Raw genomic sequence first — 21540 nt, 5'->3', positions numbered from 1 at the left:
TCATACCCCACTTCAAGATCAGGACTTCAGGGCCCTTTCAGATCTATCAGATGGGTCACAAAACCCTTCTGAGCTACTCAAGATAGTTGATGATAAAATGGTCATGCTCAGTCTGATACACTTTTGGGTTTAAGTATCTATCATGCATTGAGAGTATTTTTGTATGAGGTTTTAAGGAACAAATTCTTCAGCAGAGAAATTTTCTCCAGCTGCCTTGTTAAGTACATGGACTGCTTCATAAACCACAGATGTCCACCACCATCCCTTAAAGTAACCACTATAGCTTTCCAAAGAGAAGTAGTAAATATGGATTACATATGGCCAAACATGTGAAGGCATTCAACTTCTCATCTATAACCCTATTGAAAAATACCATAACTGCTGCATGTTTTCCCCTGTTGTTTCAGTGCCCACCACAGAGAAGAATCAAACTAAATGCCTACCTTCTTTGGCTAGATTAGATAATTCAGTTTGATGGTTTATGTTTCCTTCTTTAGCTTCTTGTTCTTCAATTGTGTCTTCTTCATCTTCAACTACAAGAAAAACAAATGCTGATCTTGGCATTCAAATCACACAGGAAAGTTCAGGAAACTTGCAGTTGTATGCCCCTGAAGTTTACTAGCACAGACTATTGTAAGCCAGCAGGGTTCAAAATGCAGGAGATGTGTATGGAAAAACAAGAAAATCCAAAAGCAACTCTATGTAGAACTGGAAAGGTAAGTGAAAATGAAAGCAGCACTTCTGCCTCAGTACACAAGGTAGTCTGTGCGAAGTGTTGGTTGGCAGTGGTCACCGCTGATAGGTGACCACTGTGGCTTTCAACTGGGATTTTCTTTGCCAGAAAACATGACAAAGATGTGATCACAGGAAAGATACTACAGTAGATGGGTTATTCAGTCTAAAATCCTCATAAGAAGTGTAAGACTACTAGTAAGGCTTGACAAATGAAGGAATGAGGGCAGAAAGAGTTAAAATCCACCAATAAAACCGACAGGATGCTTTGAGGGAAAATTTTCTTTTCAGTTTTTCACTGATGCTATTTAAAGGGAAAACATTACTGTCTGGTTGACTGTCTGGGAAATGGATGAAGGCTGGTGTCATGCTTGTGAAATGCACTGCATCCATGTAGTACGGGATTAAAAAACTGTAGTTTCAGGGCTTTAATATCCCATTTAGGTACTGTGCTGCATGTGCACAATCTTGAAAAGCGACCTACCTTCCTCATCAGTCAAAGAAGTGCTTGCCTTTCTTTTCCTTCCAGATGATGAAGAACCCTAGCATTAAATAATTAAAATCATAGAAAACAAGTCAGGGAGGGTTTTTGTTTGCCTTTTTAAAGAATGTAAAAAGTGCCTTGCAATCACAACAGCATTTGCTAACAGACATCTCACACCTATTAGCACTTCCCTGGTCAGGCAAAAACACTCTCCTTCTGTGTTGAAGGCAGCACACAATCAGCCATTTCAAGTGTGTGTGGTTCAAATGACTCAGGTCCAGCTGCAGCACAGAGACACAGTACACTCTTTCCCTTAAATGCATTATTAAGGCACACCACTTTCACCCAGGTTGGAATCAAGGACTAAGTTTTCACCAGTCAAAAAAGGAATATGGCACAAGCCTACAACTGTTTGCCCTCAGCTGCCCTGCATACTCTGGCTTGGTTCAGTCTGTGCACATTAACACTCACAGACAATGCTAGGCCTCAGTTTGGCTGATAACACATGCTAAAGCTTGTTCCTAGCAGGAAATTCAGATGCAGGCTTTCTGCTTGGTGAAAGGAGAGCATTTCTGAGGGTGGACATCAGCTGTGCCATGCCAGATGGCTCAGGGCTTCAGAACAATCCCTCATCCATTTTTTTCCAATTGCACAGATGTAGCCATAGAGTCCTAGCATACATTTGGTCAGGAGGGAAAGATATTTCTGATTCATTCAGTTTGATCCATTTTGCAACATATACCTACATCTCTCAGAAGATAAATCATCACTGAACAGCTGAAAAAAATTCTTTCATGCCCCACCTAGTTTATCCCCAGTTACAATAGGTGAAATTCCTGCCCAAAATGAAGTCTAGTGATTAATTTGTACACTAAGTATGAATTCTTCCATTAAAAGACATGCATCAACTGCAATCCACCTCCCTGTTGAAAGTTGTTTGTAACCAGAAAAATATGTATTGGTGCTATTGACTGTTCGGTTGCCAGCAACTACACAGAAACCTGCTTATCACTACCAAGGATTTAAGGAAAGCATTCCACCTTTACTAAAACTTTCTCACACAGGTACTCATCTTTAAATTAATTTGATAGGTTTTTGAAAGAAACAGAAACACTTACCAGTTCACTTTCTTTTTCCAACAAAAGGTCTTCTGCAGGTTTTGTATCCTTACCTGGAAAATTATTACACTCGATGTGTGCCAACAGTCATGCAGCAATTTTATGTTTCTTACCTGAACTTTTAAAAGCATTCAACATAAAACTCCAGAAATTTTAACAAACTCCAGCATAACAATGCAAATAAATCCCCAAAATTCATAGCTCAGATCTGCTCACAACCTATTATGGCCACCTGACAATTCTGGCACCACCAAGATTAAACTTCACTGAGTGAAAATCATATAAAAGCATGGATCAGAATTTATGCTGAATTCCTTATGAAATGCCATGCAATTACCTCTCCTTGAAATTCTCTTTAAATTCAAAGCTTTTCTCCTTTTCTCTTGAAATTCAATTTGCAGTTTTATTTCAACAACCTGAAACGTAAAACAAGTCTCATAAAGCACTTCCATTTTATAAAGAAATGACTGAAGATGAAGCAAACAGTATGGCTTGTACAAGCATTCCTACGCCAGTGTTTCACCTGCTCAATGTTAGACCAGAAGTATTCTATTTCTCTAGCAATTGATGCAGCGATTCGCCTCAGTTTGTTTTGTTCTTCCCTTTTAGCTCGCTCTTCGTTGAGTTTCTTTTCTTCATGATAACGAGCCACAGTTCTTACCATCTGAAATACCATGAGAGGCATTGAATTAGGTTCCCTCAAAAGATGAATCACTGTATTTCTCAAGATTGTAGTGGTTAGCAGCAGCCAGATCTCAATCAGGGCTCTACACACGTAGCACTTGCCTTCAATATTTCTAATTCTTACTGTGTCAGTAAAACAACAGACATGAATCTCAACAGAAAGAAAAGACAAGAAAAAAGAGGGAGAGGAGAGGGAGAGGAGAGGGAGAGGAGAGGGAGAGGAGAGGGAGAGGAGAGGGAGAGGAGAGGGAGAGGAGAGGGAGAGGAGAGGGAGAGGAGAGGGAGAGGAGAGGGAGAGGAGAGGGAGAGGAGAGGGAGAGGAGAGGGAGAGGAGAGGGAGAGGAGAGGGAGAGGAGAGGGAGAGGAGAGGGAGAGGAGAGGGAGAGGAGAGGGAGAGGAGAGGGAGAGGAGAGGGAGAGGAGAGGGAGAGGAGAGGGAGAGGAGAGGGAGAGGAGAGGGAGAGGAGAGGGAGAGGAGAGGGAGAGGAGAGGGAGAGGAGAGGGAGAGGAGAGGGAGAGGAGAGGGAGAGGAGAGGGAGAGGAGAGGGAGAGGAGAGGGAGAGGAGAGGAGAGGGAGAGGAGAGGGAGAGGAGAGGGAGAGGAGAGGGAGAGGAGAGGGAGAGGAGAGGGAGAGGAGAGGGAGAGGAGAGGGAGAGGAGAGGGAGAGGAGAGGGAGAGGAGAGGGAGAGGAGAGGGAGAGGAGAGGGAGAGGAGAGGGAGAGGAGAGGGAGAGGAGAGGGAGAGGAGAGGGAGAGGAGAGGGAGAGGAGAGGGAGAGGAGAGGGAGAGGAGAGGGAGAGGAGAGGGAGAGGAGAGGGAGAGGAGAGGGAGAGGAGAGGGAGAGGAGAGGGAGAGGAGAGGGAGAGGAGAGGGAGAGGAGAGGGAGAGGAGAGGGAGAGGAGAGGGAGAGGAGAGGGAGAAGGAAAAACAACTAAACAATCAAGGAAGAAGCTCTTAATTCCTCACTCTGTACAAAAAGTAGGAAAAAAAAATCTACTGAAATGAGCAGCAATCACACAAACTGAAACTTTTTTGTCAGACAGTACATATGAGTCATCAAAAATGTCTCCACAAAACGTCAGAGCCCAAATGTAAAATGAGTTCAAAAATGTGTACATACACAAGTGAAACATCAGTCAATGGCTGTTAAAGATGGACTTGCTTGCAACCTTTAGCTCAGGAGGCCCCTAAAACACTGACTTCCAGAAGTCTGAAGCATACTGCCAGGGAAGGGATCATTTCATACCTGCCCTTCATGTTTTCCCTATTCTTAAAAACTTATCATGGGTCACAAATGGAGGAAGTGCCTCAAAGCCACATTTCAGTTATATTCAAAGTGCAAATCTCCTTTTTACAAAATGATACACCTGGTTTAATACTTTGCACATAAGGAAGAAAGTTCTGAGTTTCCATCATTTCAGAATACACAAGAGAAAACAAGATGGCAATTTAAACCTTCATCACCCCAGACTAGTTAAAAATGTATCAAAAGAAGATGCAGCACTGCTGGAATCTGTAGAAAATTCTTGCTTTATGTAAACAAACAGATTTTTTTCACAGTTCATCTCACAGCACCCCAATTTTCATTCCATCACTGACTTAATTATTCCCACTGTGCTGCTCTCTTCCCCTTCAGAAACAGCTCTCTACCGTGTTTCCACTGTGATCCTTCCAACACCATGGTTTCTCCTTCACCACCTTCTGAGTTTAAGAAAGAATTAGACAATGACACCCAAAGGAAGTTACTTACAAAATTCTGCATTTACTCTTACTTGAGGTGGAGTAACTGCTCATGAGCTGTGCTTTTCAAAGATGACACAGTCAGCATCTTGCCTGTGTCCCCTCAACAAACCATCTGACTTTCAGAGGACTAAAATCCACAAAATCCAAAACTACTCTTTGCATTCACAATCCATACAATTATCTAGTCTGTTTCACGTGCTGGAATTTCCAATGCTGGCTACAAGGCTTCTCATTTAAGTTAAAAATTGGTACCTTACAGAATCATAGAATGTTTGGGTTGGAAGAGGCCTTTAAAAGGTCACCTAGTCCAATCCCTCTGCAGTGATCAGTACATTCCCATCATTTCTATCTGTAGAACACGATCATTTAAATAGCTTTGCTACCAAGCTGAAGGATACCAAAATCTCATGTTCTGAGTAAGGAAAAAATAAAACACATGTTAAGTACCTTCTTAGCAGTTGCCATTTTCCACCTTCTCTCTTGGGCAAAATCAGTTGCCATCCACTGCATTTCTTCCAGCAAGTAATCCCAATGAGATTTTGGTCTTGGGGCCTCTTGGAGTTTAGGCAGTCGCCTCAAGGACCATAAACCTTCCTTTCTCAGTTCTGCTATTCGCTGATGGATTTGATTTTCCTCAAAAAGAAATACACAGTTAGTCTGAAGCTGCAGAATTCACCTAAACCAGCAGCCAAACAGAAGAACAGCAATTCCTCCCCATTCATCAAAATAACTGACAGCAAAATAATGGTGAACCAGCATGGCCTATGCATTACAGACATCAAGTCTGAACACCACAACATGGTAAGTAACAGGTTCACTGGGCAGTACAAAGTCACAAGACATAAAACTACAATCAAATTATGTCTCTCCCACCACCAACTGAAATTGCAGATGTATTTATCCACACAGACAAATTTATCTTCGTTATTAATACCGCTTGGTTTTGTGGGGGAAAGAAAACAACCATCAACCAAATTCATTATTATGTTCCTCTTAAATAAGCAAAACAACTCTTCCAGTTAGCCACAAAAATAAATAAGGTTGCAGTCACCTCAAAGGAGAAGACAGAATGAGTATCATAGAAAAAGAACATAATGGTGTGAAGACCAGCACTTCTCTGACATCCCAGAGAAGCAAAACTCAGCACATAAAGCAGACCAAAAATAACACAAACACCCCACTTCACCTATAAAAACAGGCCATGTCCATAACACACACACAGATCATTCATGTTAATTTTCATCTCTGTGTAAATTACTCTTGAGTTTTGTGGACCCCCCCCCCAAAATCCTACCAGCTTTACTTGCTCCGCAAGCTTGTCTTGAGAGTTGTCCTGTGGTAATACTGCTGCATTCTGAGCTGGACTTTGTGATTTAGGTGCTGCTGCTGCTGTCACTGCTAAGCCTGGGAGTTTTGATGCAATAGGAGACAGAGACTTGTTAGTTGCTGGAGAGGTCCTGTTTGTTTGTACTGGGTATGTGGAAGGTGGTGTTGTGCCTGAGAGAGTTGCTGGCACAACAGATGAGGTAGGTGGCAGAGTACTTGCTGTAAGACGCTGGGAAGTCTGAGCAGGATCTGCAGGTGGTCGTGTCAGAGTCACAGTCTGCCCAAGAAACAAACACCCTTGTTAGTGATGAGTTTAGGGTTCAACACTCTCTTAGTCTATACTACAGTAGAACATAATCCCTGGAGGCTGGATGTGGCTCTGAGCAACCTGATCAGGTGTGAGGTGTTCCTGCCCATGATAGAGGGGTTGGAACTAGATGATCCTTGAGGTCCATTCCAACCCTAACAATTCTATGATTATGTGGGCTTCAACTTAATAAAAAACGTACAGCTGCATTTTCATAAGGAAAGGATTTAAATGTCCACTGGAATTAGAAAAATTACAGCATTTTCCACGTATTTTCAGGAAGATCATGTTCTTAGACTATACTGGGCATTGAAACAAACTTATTTTCACCCCAATAAAGACCACATACCTGTTGCTGTATTGTAGCTTGTGGCTGTGACACTTGGCTTGGTGTCTGTCCTTGCACATGGATTGCTGGTGGCACCTGCTGTTGAAGTGGTACTGGAAGCGGAGCAGAAGTCAGGGGAACACTTTGAGGCTGGATCTTCACCTGAATCTGAGGCTGAGCTGGAGATTCCACTATCTGTGGCTGCTGCTGTGAAAGCTGCAGTGCAGTTGGGAGAGATGTCATGGGGGCATTCACAGGCTGCAGTCTCCCCGGCAGCTGCGGTGGAGGTGTATGCAGACTCGCTGCGTTCTGCACGGGCGGGCCTTTAGATGGATCATACTGCTGTTGACTCTGCTTCTGTCCAGTCAGCTGTACAGTCTGAGGAGTGGGAGGCATTCCACCTACAAAGCAAGAGGAAAAACATCCAGATTAAATTAAAACATCCAGCGCTCTTCACTGATGAAAAGAGGAAATCCATTGCACACAGACTAATTTGTTACTTACTTTGCCACAAGACACCGTAACTTGAAAATACCACAGCACAATCACAAAATAAATCACCATTACAAGAAACAACAAAGTATTTCATGCACGGGACTGCAACTAAAATCTGGAGCATATCAACTACAAAAAAAAAAAAGTCATGTCTTCTGCATTTCTTGTATGTCAAAAAAGGAGAAGAAAAAAAATAAATAACTGGGGAGCTAATGGAATTTAACCTCAAATGATGGCATCGAGTCGAAGTAATATTTAGGTCTTAACACATCCACTCTAACACATAGTCTAAAGGTTGGCATGACTAATGGATAGAAATTTGTCATGATGTAGCACATTAGGAGGTTTCCTTCTCATAAATCATTGGCTCAGTTCCAGAATCCTCAGATTAGCCATTTTGCATCAGCACCTGTGACGTTTTTCCATGCCCACATGCACCTCTGGAGCCCGTCACTCAGCTCCTTAAACAAACCAGGCATTGCATACCAAGTATTAATTTACATGGAGAAGTGTGCGGTGGGACTAGGATCTTGGAAAGCCGGCAGCCCAAGTTTCTAGTCCCATCACTAACATCTCCTTGTTAAATTAATGTGCAATTGGCATGTGGTGACACAGTACCTTGTGCCGTTGGCATTAGCTGTTGAAGAGGAACTCCTGAAGCCACACCCGGGTGCTGAAAGACCATCCCATGACGGCCCACTTCAATTCGGGGTCTCTTAGACGAATCTGTGATATTCAAATTCCATTTATGGCAGGGTACAGTGGAATGGGTTCAGTTTTACAAAGCAAACTACTACACATGATTCCAACGCGAGCTCAGAAAGCTACGACTACGACACATGTGTAGCATTCATGAAGAACATGCTCCAAGGGCAGAGTCCCTCTGACTTAAAGTTGGCCATCTCCAATCTTCTTAGCCAGAGCCAGCAACCTAACAATGTCTCCATGCCTGGTAATCCGCTGCTATGTATTGTGAGCGGAGCGTGCTCTTCACACAGCACCATTCACAATAGATAGCCCTAAGAAACTGGCAACTCCCAAGGTGAGGCAAAACTGTATTTCAAGAGTTACAGGACAGTGGGCTCCATGAACTGTATGGAAATCAAAATAAAGAAAGAAAGAAAAGAACCAAAGTGGAATTCTCTCTGCAGAACCTACCTGCTGGTGCAAGCGCCTGCTGCCTCTTAAAAGCTTCAATTTCTATGGTGTTCACAGTCCCCGCTACTGGAGTCCCTGTATGTGTTTGCTATTGGGAAAAGAAAACAAATCACAAGAGTTCAATCTGTAGTCTTGACACCCAAATTTCATTTACAGATGGATTTAAAGATGCCAGAGGAGAACAAATCCTTCAGAGCAGTTGCAAAACGGAGAAAAGGCTCATCCAGCACCTCCTATAAAGTTTCAGATGTCCGTGATGCACAGGTACACCTTGTTGGGTGTAAATTTTAAACCAGCAACTAAACTGTTGGAGTTGGTTATGCAGAATACATGCCTACATTTTTTTTATAAAGTGATATAAAATCCAGGAAAATAGGCCAAGTAAAAAATAAACTTGCTCAACACTTTTTTACTTCTTTTTCTTACTGAGAATTTTCATTAGTGTTACCCTTCAACATTTGCATAATGCTGCAATGAAGTCGAAATGATGCATTCACATAGCATATAGCTGTAATAAAAAGCTGACATGACAAAAATTAAATGGGACTTCATTACAAGGTTAATTAGAAGGGAAATTAGAATAGGGGGAAAATGTATGCATAAATTCGATCACAACTAACAAGAAACAAAGGTAATAAATGGGAGTCAATACATTTGCGAAAGCCGATCCTTTTCATTGTGTGAAACATTGCTAGCACACAAATTAGCCCTCATGCTGAAGACAGCTCAAACTTAAACTTGAGTTTCCATCACTGTCACTCTCAGGATAGAGATCCACGAGAGTTGGCCTTGAAATATTTCAGGTAAAATTGCCAAGGCTCAGAATGGAATAAAAGAATCTCAGCCAAGTTACACAAGTTCCAGTCCCAGTTTTCCAAGTGCTAGACTCGAATTTGTTTGCACAGTTGGCAGAATGAGTACCATGAAGAAATTTGATGAGGAGAAACACAATACTGCCATAAATCTACTGTGACACCAGCGCTCATCAGAAATTACTAGACATTTTGTCTGAGGCTAAACATCTCACAGCTCTGAATTAAGAAGCCTGGAAGGGCAATACTGATATCAAGATGCAAAAGAAATCCCCCAGGGTTTGATTGAGCAAGTTGGAGTCTAATTTCACTAAGGTTACAGAGTGCATGAAAACTTTTATTCTTAAACTACTAAATTTAATATTGGCAATGCCAGAGAATACATCCTAGACAATCCTCTCAGCTTCAAACTCAGATGACAGACTCAAATATAGGATTACTGAAGCCAGCGAGTTTGGGTACAGGATGATTTCCATGCTCTCTGGGTGCTCAGCACTACTGGCAAGTACTTACGATGTTCAGCAGTGTTTGTGCAAGCCCAACTCCTTTCAGTGAGTTTCCAAGTCATATATATATATATATATATATATATATATATATTTTAAATTCTCTTCATTATTCAGCCATGCTATATCCAGGTTTCAAGTATGAAATTTATTATGAGGAAAACAAGGGCTACATCAACAAAGGTCTTTAAAGATTTGATCAGCAAATACAGACATGGACTTTATGTATGGCAGACACAGAACCAATTTAGCACTTGAGTTCTCCAACTGTTAGTTTTCTGATGGTGAGAGCCTTTGCCATATTGATGTACAGTGAGGGATTGCAAATGTTGTGAAAATGTATTTAGACAACACAGCAAAGACAGCAATTTCCCTCAAGAACCTTCTGGTTTGTTCACAGGTCTCTTCTTCTCTGATTTTTAGCAAAAATTCCACCAATGTAAATTTAGTCTGAAGCAGTAAACACCAGTCTATATTGAAATAAACTGTGGCAGTCACCACCTTGCATCTTCAGTGCTTCCTGGAATGGCATTAATAAACATAGCCAGTATCACCTAAAATGCCTGGGTTTCAAACACTCCTTTTTTTAGCTCAATATATGTCATGCCACTCAGATTCCATCAATAGCTATGAATTAATAACATCTAATTTCTTTGCTGCTCTGCAGGCATTTGTGGCCACTCTAGCGATGCAGCTACAGCCTTAGGATGTGAATTCTGGGTTTAGGAATCTCTGACTCAGATTGACCCCTAATGGTCATGGTTCACTCCATCTCACACTCAATGCTGATCAGGTTGCCAAATGCTTGTCTTTTCCCAAGGCAGACCTGCAGCATATTTCGGGTCCGACAGCCGGTGTCTGGAAGAACATCACACACGTAGGCATTTATAGAACCTCCAAAATGTCACAAACCCTCATCTTGTACAATGCTGCTGCATTAATTAACAAATTTAGCTTAGATCTCTTTTGCATCAAATGCCTCTGGGGCATGAATTCAAGAAAGTATGCTCTCCAAACTTTACTTCAAATGCCATTTATTGCACCTGCACTATTACAGTTTCATGCTGCATCTCTGCTTCATGATTTTTGATTGGCATTTTCTTATGAGCGTGCCTCCCAGCTGTCTGCACTATCACCACATAATGTAGGCCAGACACTTCAAAGAGCAAAGATTTTATGTCTTTATAAATTGCAGTCACATACCACTAATATTAGAGTAAACTTGCCCTAGCTTTAATTAAAACAATGGAGAGTTCTCCGCAGGTCATGATTATGCAGCACACCCACAACAATCATTCTGAGCGCTGCATTTAGGCACTCCAATTTTAATGGTGATGCTGATGGGGACACATTATTTCTCTACAAACAAAGAGAGAGTCATGACAAGAGATGATACTTATAACAGTTTGTGCTAAAAGTTAGTATCACAATTACACAAAAGAGTTTTGCACAGGTTTAGCATGCACCAGCTCGTTTGTCTGAAACAGGTCTGAAATGGTAGAATACTTTCAAAAGTACTTCATGCCACCTGTAGCTATAGCTTGATGACAACCCTAATCGCTATAATGAATAACCTGATAAAAGATTACATCTTTTTAACATCTTACATGAAGACTGACCACCTAAGGAGACTTCCAAGGTATGTCAGTGATGGCCATAATGAAGAGCTCTCGATGCAAGCCCCTTTGTATGCAACTCATTTGTAAAATACCACAGTGAATATCCCACTTGTACATGGGAATAAACCCATTTTACAGTTCATTTAACTCTCCTTTTTCCAACACCCAGGTGAAGGCAGTACAACCTGTACAGCTTCCATGGTACAGCAGAGTAATTCGCCTTCTTAACGCCTGCTAAGCATAAATAATTGAGCTAAAAGGTAAACATTTTAGTTGCAGAGGAATTGAGGTATATAAGTTCTCAGGGTAGATAAGCAATGGTGTCTGGGTAACACAGAGTTGAAGGTAGCTGCAATAAACCAAACTAGATGGAATTTAAAAACTGCATCCATGAAAATTTTAACTCTTTATCATATGAAGTTCTTTACTTGGTTTGTATTTCCTCATGAAAAAAAAAGTGAAGTATGACTCAGACAACAAAACCCAAGCACTTCAGTTTCTTCTTCCCAATATTTATTGTAGAGCTAATGGAAAGCAGTTAGTTATTAAAAACAAAAAAGTGTCAGAGGGTTATTGTTGTTTAAAACATTTCGGGGGAGGGAAATCCAAAACCTTCTGTAGCCACACTCAAAACCTTTAATAGATAAGGAGATTAAAAAAAAAAAAAACCAACAACAAAAAAAAAGAAAAGAAATTTAGAAGAAATCCACAATTACAATGCCACAGACAAAAGAAACCATATTATCACTATGCAAAATGTACAAATGAACCAAATGCATTAGGGAAACAAAAGACAAACAAACCAAAGTGAAAACATTCAAGCTGAAAGTTAATGAAGTAAGCCAGCAACCTGAAGACAAAGATTTAACTTCCTCAAGGTTTCATTAATGCTGATGCATTTGGAGATTGCAAAGGTTTTTTGGGTTTGTTCAGATGATAAGGGATGGGCTCTTGGGAAAATTCTAATTCATCTAAGAAATACCAAATCTGAATGAAGAAAAAAAATCTGGGATGAAACTACATTTTAGAACCATTGAAAAGTACCTGAAATGGTTGCTGCTGGGATGAAAAAGCAGCAGAAACATTTGGAGGAAGCTGGGTTGCTATAGCGACAGGAGTACCAGTCTGCCCATCCTTTCCTGTCACAACCTTTACCTGAGAGAAATATTTGGGGAAAAAAAAAAAAAAAAGAAGGGAGAATCATTTTCTTTTTAAAAGTTTTTCTTCTTTTTTTTGCTTTGTTTTGTTTTTCTGTGAACTGCTTAACACACTCATTTTGTACTGATGGTACCTCACTGAAGAGGGGATTATAACTAAACCACCATCAGTGCAGGTTGGTTTGCGCGCAGGCTGCTTTAGAAGAGTTCTGTCTTACTTTTACCAGCAGAGCAGAGAACAGCCTTGACTATTTGTAGCGACTGCATGTCACCAGAAACCTTTTCTCAAATCCAGTTAACATAAAAGTGTGTTTTAAATTTAATGATTGCTGCTCCTAACAGACAACAAATTAGCATGACAGACAGTCTGAACTTAAGAGAGCTCCAACATTTATTTAAGCAATGAGCACAGCCACCATTCGCTCTCCCCTTGAATTCCCAAAGTGATCAACCTTTCCAGGCAAGGGATGAAGTGCATTGCTTTAGCAGAAAGTGAGAAAGAAGGGGGAGGGGGAAATAAAAGAGAAGACAAAAAAATACAAAGAAAGAACATACTCAAAAGATGTCTTAATCTTTCCAAAGGCTTCATCATTTGAAAACACATAAAGACTTTTGCTGTCGCGAGAGACAAAATTCTCCAGCGGTTAAAACAGACAAGCAGCTTTCACAAACAAAAGACAGGCAGTGAAGTACAGCAAACCCCAAACCCAGAAGAACAAGGGGCAGAGCCTCAACTGATGTAAATTGCAGTGGTGCCACTGACTTCAAGGAACCTACACAATTTACACCCGCTAAAGATCTCTCGAGATGTGCATGAGGAATACCTGGGAGTTCAGCTGACAAACACGCAACTCAACAAGAACACCTAAACAATTTGACAAAATACAGACCGGGTGAACAAAAGAAAATATTCAATATCCATCATCAGTAAATTACAATAACAGGCTTTCAGGTTGCTATAAACATAACAAAGTGATTCCTTCACAATTATCAATAACTATCACAAGCAGAAATCTATTTTTCCTAGTCAAGTTGAGACCACAAAGCAATGAATAAATTAAACTTTAGCTGTTGTACTGCTACCACTGCCCACAAATGCCAACTGAAGATCTGATCATTAACGATTCCACTCCTAAAAGTCATCAGCTTTCACTGAAAATACTAATTTCTAACAGATATTTCAAAGCAGTATCCCTTTTTTCACATAGCAAATTTGCTCTGGTTCTTAACAAACTGGCAACTATATTCATGCACGTTTTAGACCTTTTAAAAGGTATTAATGAGTGCCAGGTGACCTACCCTGTTGCAAACACTTCCCTCACACAGCTTGCAGTCAGGCTCTGCACAGGACCCGCAGAGCTACACGAATGGATACAAACGTGCAGGATAAACTGCATGGCAGCTGCCTGTGGCAAACTTATTACAAGTCCTTTGCAATCAATCAACAGTAAATTCATGCCAGTTAAATAACTTTAACTTATTAATGTCCAGTCTGTGAGTGCTATTTGTTTAATCATTCAGAGATCAAAACATGCACAGAGCTCTAAGAAAGCTAAGTAAACCAATTCATTACCATGCACCCATACAGATTATGATTCCCATGTTCTCTCTGTGTAATTAGATTAATTCAGGGGGGGTGGTTTGCCACAGGAACCCTGGACTAACTATGGGAAGAAGTCACACAAGTCCAGCAAGGGTTAATGTCATCAAAGGCTTTTTGCTCATTCTTCTTTTGGTTACTGTAAATCTAGTAAGTGAAAACTAATCTACAATTCCTCTTCATACTCATTCTGATAGCTTAGAAGATCTACACCAATGCCATCTTTACTTTTGTGCTGGCTTACACACCAACTACAACAGTGAAAGGTCCTTTCGCCTCTCTACTCTCTTCTCTCAAATGCAGACACCTAAGGGAAGGCTCAAACCAACCCCTCAAATCACACTACCCAGAGAACTACCTTCTCTCAGACCAACTACTGAAAGAAAAACTGACCAACTTCATCAAGTAGAAATGATTGTTCAGGTAGTCACATTCTCTAACACTTCACAATCCAGGTGCCACCATCTAAGACTTTATTTCAAAACATTAACCAATAGATTTCTTACCTCATCATTGATGACCTCAGATTGTTCTTCCTCTTCTTCCTCCTCTAGATCCAAGTCATTCTGCCTCAGGTATGCTTGCAGTGGAACACAATGCTTCTTCTTAAAAGCTAAAAAGTCCATCATATTCCCTTGAAGATGTTGTAGGAAAAACAGCTCGATCAAACATTCCTTAAAAGTTTCCTTAAGAATTTCCATCTGCTTGTGGTGATGATCCAAACATTGTTTCCTCATTTGAGCAGTCTCTTGGTTGGCAGGAGGTATCTCCTCCAGTTTTTTGGGTTGTTTTTTCACTGCTGTATTAACTGTAGGAGTAAGAGGAAGACTTGACAGCCCCTGTGGTACAGTGGCCCGCGAAGGACTTGTGGGAGGAGGTGGTGATGTCATTCCAAATGCACTAGGTCCTCCAACTCCTGCTATTAATCCACCAGAAGTCCTGTCATATCCAAGGGGTCTACCCAGCTGTTGTCCTTGAAGCACTTGCTGCTGCTGTTGCATAAGTTGCCCTTGGATAATATTGCTGATTTGGGGTGGCAAGCTCGTTGTCGTAATATGGCCTGGGCTTGTCAAAGACTGCATATTTGCTCCGCTAGCAACAGGACTTTGAGGACCAAGATGATGAATGGTGCCACCAGACTGCGAATGAGGTTGTGAAAGCCTGCGCTCCCTTACTGTGGCAGGTGTCCCAGAAGATGGAAGCTGTACTTGTGCAGCAGCTCCTTGAGCAATTTGTGCAATTCCTGGCCCTTCCTGATACACAAAGTGTCCACCATTTGAAGGACTCAGGCTGATTTGTCTCACAAGCACGCTAGCATCCACAAACCCTCTAGTAGGGCTCTGGCTGCACATACCCAAGCCAGGGCCCGGAGTGCCTGCCCGAACGCTCGGTAAGGTTTGCACTGGCACAGGGTTGGGCTGTGTAGGGCTTTGAGACTGAACCTGTTGAGGCAGCGGTGATGTAACTTGGATGTAGGACGGGGACCCATGTTCAAAGCGCCTCTGCTGGGGACTGAACTGAAAACTTGGTGACGTTGGGTTGGGAATCGGTAAGGGGGTGAGCGTTATCTGCTGGTTTCCCGAAGCCACCGGTCCAACGTTCTGCAGCGTGATGTTCACATTCTGACCAGCTACTGGGCTTCGACTCATTATAAACTGCTGTATTTGGTAACTGGGAGACTGGGGCGCAGATGGACTTGCAGAAGGTGCAAAAGAAGCTGCAGGGGACTGGGGTAAATTTGCCTGTTGCTCTTCTCCCTCACTGCCTGTGAAGGACCTGGACCTTTGGAGCTGGCGCTGTGCATTCTGAGGACCATTACCATGGTGCATTCTCACTGGTTTAGGTTTTAGACAGTATACTCTAAAGAAATAACACAAACACAGAGATTCAGGCAAAATAAAAATATTCCCATAACTGAAACTCTCTAGTTGATATTCAAAAGGCTACACTGCAGTAAGAATTCAGTTTAGCCTCTCTTTGCAATCACTTCAAATGCTTTACATCCTCAAATTATCCAAAACTCTTGAGCACAAAAGCTCACTTAGGTCACTCACACACTTCCCTAGCTAAAGTGTTGTTGAATAGTTTCACATGTATTTCCCCTCTGCTCGTAAGAATAACTTCAAAAAATGTAACCAAAAAAAAAATCCCTTTCTGAGAAACTTCAAATCAAGTCTTCAATATCAAAAGTGTCTGCTCTTATTCATGTTCATTATTTCCAGTGTTTCAGTGTTTTTAATGCACTGTTCTCAAAACCACAAGTTGTTTAAAATGCGCAGTACATTTCTTCAACAATAACTAGAAATATGACTTAAATGGATACAGACTACTTGACCTCATTGTTCTAGCTACTGAAAAAAAAAAAAATGCATCATGAAAAAAATCTCCCTACCAAATCATCAAGATGTGTGAAAAAGTCCTGCCAATGACACTTAACTCTGCCTTCTCCTTCCTTCAGAACACTAACACCTTAAAGAGATGAAAATTAACCTGTACCTGCATTTCATTTAAAAAACTGTTTGTTGAGCCAAGCTATCCAGAAATCAAAAAAGGTTTGGGTTTGTATTTAAATCATTGACAGACAAAACCTCCACTAACAGGCACTGACAGGTAGGGTCAGTGCTGGGTGTCACACAGCAGTCACAGCAGAAAGAAAATGAAACCTTTTTTTTTTTTCCCTTCAACACCTTTCGTGTTTTGAACATAAAGAGTTTCATTTTTGTTTTGTTTTGTTGTTTTTTTCCCTAGCCAAACACACACTCAAATACATTGCCTCTCGTCTTTGTGCCTAACTACAAGTTGGTTCCAAGCGGCAACAGGCAGCAGCACATCAACACGGCAGCACCACCGGGACGGGACCAGTGCAGCGGGACCGTCCCGCTCTGGTTTGCTGCTCTGGCAGGGAAACACTTCACGACCCTGTCCCGGGCTACCTGCAGCGCCCTGCTCAAGCCCCAGGGATGGAGAGGTCCCCTCTTCTTGCCCCTAAGAAGGAGTCGGCTCCCCAGGAAGGTGAGGAAGCAGCGCAGCGCTGTCACACACGTGTTAGCGACAAGAGGCTGTAAAGGAGGGAAAAGGCTGCTCGGGACAGATCTCCGAGCCTGGGCAGGACCACGGAGCGCAGCCTGTACCGGGGCTAAACACGGCTCCGGACAGATTTCCTCTCTCCCGCTCCTCGGAGTCACATCCGAGGGAGATCCCGCAGCAGAGCGGGAAGGGTAAAAAATGCCGCTCCTCACAGACAGCTTTTCCGAAAGATTTAATAATGCTGCAATACTTCGTGGTATTGTGACTCTTTCATGGCACTGATAGCAAATAATTAAGATTCAAATTATATCACCTATCGCCAGTAACAAGGTCTTATTATTTTAATTATCTATACCTCGCTAACATTTACGGCCCAAGTGAAAACACTTAATTAATTACACAATGATAAGGAAGCGTCGCCAGCGCGCTGCCGGCCTCTGCCCGCCCGGGGAAAAGGGATCGCCTTTTGTGTGCGAAACCTGAACGGAGCGAACGGCCCGCACGCCGGCCCGGGCCCACGGCAAGCCCCGGCCCCGCCGCCCCAAGTTCGCGCGGGGCTTCCCCCGCCGAGGCCCCGCCGCCAGGCAGCGCCGCTGCCGCTTCCCCCCCTCTGCCCCTGCCGCGGCGGGACGCGGCCGGCCCTACCCGCCCCCGGCCACGGCGCCCCCCACCCCAGCGCCGTGCGACGGCGCGAGGAAGGCCCGCTCCTCCGCGGCCGCCCCCGCCGCCAGGACCGGTACCGCCGGGCCTCGGGCCCGAGGCCTGCGGTTCCGGCAAAGGAGGAAAGGCGGGGAGAAGTGGGTCCCGGCCGCCCCCCGCGGCCCTCCGAGCCCGGCGGGCCCCACTTACCGCGGGCGCCGGGGCCAGACTTTCCATTCGCTCCTCACAGGAAGCGGGGGCGGGGGGCGGCCGGAGCGGCAGCCGCTACCAGCGCCGGCAGGAGACAAACCGCGCCTCCTGCGCCGCGCTCCGCTCCCGGCGCCTGCGCCGCCGCCCCTCCGGACCCAGCGCCCTCTGCGCCTGCGTCGCTGCTGGCGCCTGCGCGGCCCTGTCCCGTCGCCCCAGCGGCCTGCCGAGTTTGGGCCGCGTTCGGCATTGGGCGGCGAGCAGGAGCCTGGCGGCCCGGCTGCGTCTCCCTCAGCACAGGAACGAGACTCAGGGACAGGGCAAGAAATTAACGTTTATTGTAGTGCGGATCCGAGAGAGCAGTAACCATTCCGGGAGGCGACTGGGCCTAGGAGGGCACAGCGCTTACACTCTGCATCGAAATGGACATCGAACTGTCGCCTGCTCAGAAGAGGAACTGTACGCTGCTTATCTGAGCGCGGACCGTGAACGCTTCAGGCGCTGCGAAGGGAGGAAAAATAAAGTAACTTGGTGCTGCTCTTGATTACAATAAAGCACTGCCAGAAATCCAGGGACTAGTTCAGTGATACAAAACATAAACCATCTGACTCCCCACCCGTAGCATTCGGTTCTCGCCAAGCAGGTGTCACTGCTTTGAACACCAGCTACTGAAGATGGGTCCCGCCCTCCAGGCTGTAGGTAAAAGCCGTGCTTTCCCAAGGCTGGCATACACCTGTCACCTGCCACTGGGGTGGTTCCTGTAAGGATTTAATCTCTCCCAGAGGTCTCGGCTTTGGTCCCTGCAATGGTTTGTGACTAAATCTACAATGACATCTTTGATGAATACTGAGTAACAGCTCAAAGCACAGAGATTAAAACTGTCTCAGATAAAAGCCAAGGGACTACACAAAGATAATTGCTTAAAATTCAGTGTAACTGAACTTAACAGTATGCAAAGAGCCCTGCTTGCTACAGGAGGGTTGGACAAAACAAGCTTTGAGTGTACCTTCCAACCCAATGCAATGTGTGAATACTGCCTTTTTTTTTTTGGGTAAGGTATAAAAGACACAGTGAAAGCCTTGGAGTGTCATCAAATATATTGCATTTTTAATATTTACAAGTGTTCTAAAATGATCACAAAAGGAGGCATGAAGCTTTAATAAGTTCTTCCAATAAATAAATACACTGAAAAAAATGCAGTTATATCTGTACCCCATAAAATTAACAGTTGTTGGGAGTCTATATAGGGAATGCCTTTTTCAGCATTGTAACATCCACTCTCTGATGGTATCCCAAATCCTGTGTCTTTAAAGAGCTTCTCTACAATTACTCTTTCAGTGCTACTCTTACAAGACTGCATTTTTAAAGGAACATTTGAGTCCATCACCTCAGCTCATATAAAATGAAACATTCCTGTTCCTCAGCCTCCCAGTACCCCAGGTATGCTGGCAGTCCTACACTCAGCCTCAGCAAAGTCAAAACAGAGGCAACAAGTGGACATCAATTGGGGCCTGCAGATTCCTTCCTGCTGTGAGGAACATATTCTTCTGCCTACAACTGCTGGAGTGAAATGAATTCACATCCCACATGGCAGCCATAGTTTTGTTTCTCACCTGCATTTCCACCTGTGGCTGACACTGTTAGATTTGCTCCACTGTTTGTTCCTCTTCTTCCTTCTGTCTAGGCTGCTCCTCTGGCAGTTGTGGAGCTGTTGGATCTTCATTCAATGCCTGTGACAACAGAAATAAATGGAACAGGGGATGACAGCCATTGGCTTGCTTTTTATTTTGATTGAGTAGATAAAAACGATGACTGCTAGCATGAAGTCATGTGGAGATTTACCCTGAAATGAACTAATTGTCTATACCAGTAATTACAACAGAAAATTCTGACTTGACAGAAAGTTACTATACATCAGCACTGCCTGTATCTGACACTGCTAAAATGCCAAAAAATGAGACAACCACGTGAGGAAGAAGTTCTTCACCATGAGAGTGGTGAAACCCTGGAATGGGTTGTCCAGCGAGGTGGTTGAGGCCCCATCCCTGGAGGTGTTTAAGACCAGGCTGGATGAAGCTCTGGCCAGCCTGATCTAGTGTAAGGTGTCCCTGCCCATGGCAAGGGGGTTGGAACTAGACGATCCTTGTGGTCCCATCCAACCCTGACTGATTCTATGATTCTAAGTGTAAAAAAGAGCAGATCCAGAACAGGTATCTGATGCACTGATAGGGGAATTAGGCAGTCAAAACCCATACTGAACAGTTTTCAATCATAAGAATTGTTACTTTTCCTTACTGCCCTTGAAATAGATTTTACATGAAAAAGGAATTGGGAGTGGGGAAGAGTGTGGAATTCACCAGGAAAACCTGCAGCAGACCTTTTCCTGCGTCCTCGTAGGCTCTGACACAGGCAGCAGCTTGTCATCAGTCTCTGCACTGAAAAGAAAGCATAAGGTAACTGCATTTTGTGCAACTGTTTTAATATTCATGACATTTTAACACAAAGAATTGTAATATTCAGGAAGAACAATCTGCAGTGACAAGGCTGGGGATTAGTGGAGAAGAATGCCAGCCAGTTCTTTACCTAGGAATAGGAGAGCAATATTGTCAGAGTTGAAATCCTGGTCTGACCTTCCCAATACTTCACTTAGAGCAATAATGAAGCACTTGAAACTTAACTTTACATCAGCACAAGCACAGGTTTGATTCTTTGGCGGTAAATGCACTAATTTAACTGAAGGCTGAAGGCCACCACAGTGCCTCTGATAAGGGAAATCCCCATGGGAAGCACATTTGTGCTTAAGAGAAAAAAATTTCACCACTCAGGCCACCAAACAGATTAAATGTCAAATCTGGGGGAAATTATTATTTGCAGTAAACTTACAGAGATCTTTTTGAGGAACTTCTTTTTCTTGCTGTCATTGTCATCAACTCAAAGTGATTCATATAGATTTGAGTACGTTCAGAATCCTGGTCTTTAGCATAGGCTTGTCTAACACGAAGAGGACAACAACCTGAGCTCTGGAACAAACAGAAATTGAAGGCTTAGGTGCCAAAAATAAGTAGGCAGAAGTGTCCTGTCTCAAAAACTGCAGTTTGCAAGAGTCTTGCCTCACATCCTGCCACTTAAACAAAAGCTAAAGTTAATAGCTCCCCTTCCTTTATTTTCACTGAGAGTGCAAAGTGATCCATCCACAGTCATGTCATTGTCACAGCACTGGGGAAATTCATATTCTTAAGTGTATAGAAACTACAACAAATATAACCTGTAATAAATACAAGCTCTAGTAGCCATACTGACAGAGGAAGGTATTTACCAGCATTTACTTGCATATCAAGCTCTTCCAAATTCTCAGATATAACTATCACAGTATCACAGTACATTAGAGGTTGGAAGGGACCTCAAGAGATCATTGAGTCCAACCCCCTGCTAAGGCAGGATCACTCAGGGTAGTCTGCACAGGAATGCAAGCAGGTGGGTTTGGAAAGTCTCCAGAGAAGGAGACTGTGATTCTGCTTATTAAACTTTCATGTAGCCCAATGAGGAATTCAAACCAACCAAAAAAAAACAAAACAACAAAACCCCAACAAAACCCCCCAA

General features: G+C 43.2%; 1 protein-coding gene across 1 annotated transcript in view; it reads right to left on the bottom strand.

The window, feature by feature from the left end:
• The window catches only part of LOC104309709 (E1A-binding protein p400), a 52527-nt gene extending 34472 nt beyond the window's left edge, over positions 1 to 18055 (bottom strand). The window contains exons 1-13 of the mRNA XM_054173253.1: positions 17944 to 18055; positions 14574 to 15927; positions 12355 to 12465; positions 8374 to 8461; positions 7834 to 7941; positions 6742 to 7121; positions 6054 to 6362; positions 5207 to 5392; positions 2858 to 2998; positions 2672 to 2750; positions 2335 to 2387; positions 1217 to 1274; positions 444 to 533 (exon numbers count right to left, since the gene is read on the bottom strand). Coding sequence (XP_054029228.1) covers positions 444 to 533; positions 1217 to 1274; positions 2335 to 2387; positions 2672 to 2750; positions 2858 to 2998; positions 5207 to 5392; positions 6054 to 6362; positions 6742 to 7121; positions 7834 to 7941; positions 8374 to 8461; positions 12355 to 12465; positions 14574 to 15896 — 2926 coding nt within the window. The 5' untranslated portion in view covers positions 15897 to 15927; positions 17944 to 18055. The remainder of the gene's footprint in view (positions 1 to 443; positions 534 to 1216; positions 1275 to 2334; positions 2388 to 2671; positions 2751 to 2857; positions 2999 to 5206; positions 5393 to 6053; positions 6363 to 6741; positions 7122 to 7833; positions 7942 to 8373; positions 8462 to 12354; positions 12466 to 14573; positions 15928 to 17943) is intronic.
• Positions 18056 to 21540: the final 3485 nt, after the last annotated feature.

The sequence above is a fragment of the Dryobates pubescens genome, chromosome 25 (genome assembly GCF_014839835.1).
Source record: "Dryobates pubescens isolate bDryPub1 chromosome 25, bDryPub1.pri, whole genome shotgun sequence".
NCBI classification, from domain to species: domain Eukaryota; kingdom Metazoa; phylum Chordata; class Aves; order Piciformes; family Picidae; genus Dryobates; species Dryobates pubescens.
Note: the sequence above shows the minus strand (reverse complement) of the source record. Positions and strands in the feature narration are given on the sequence as shown.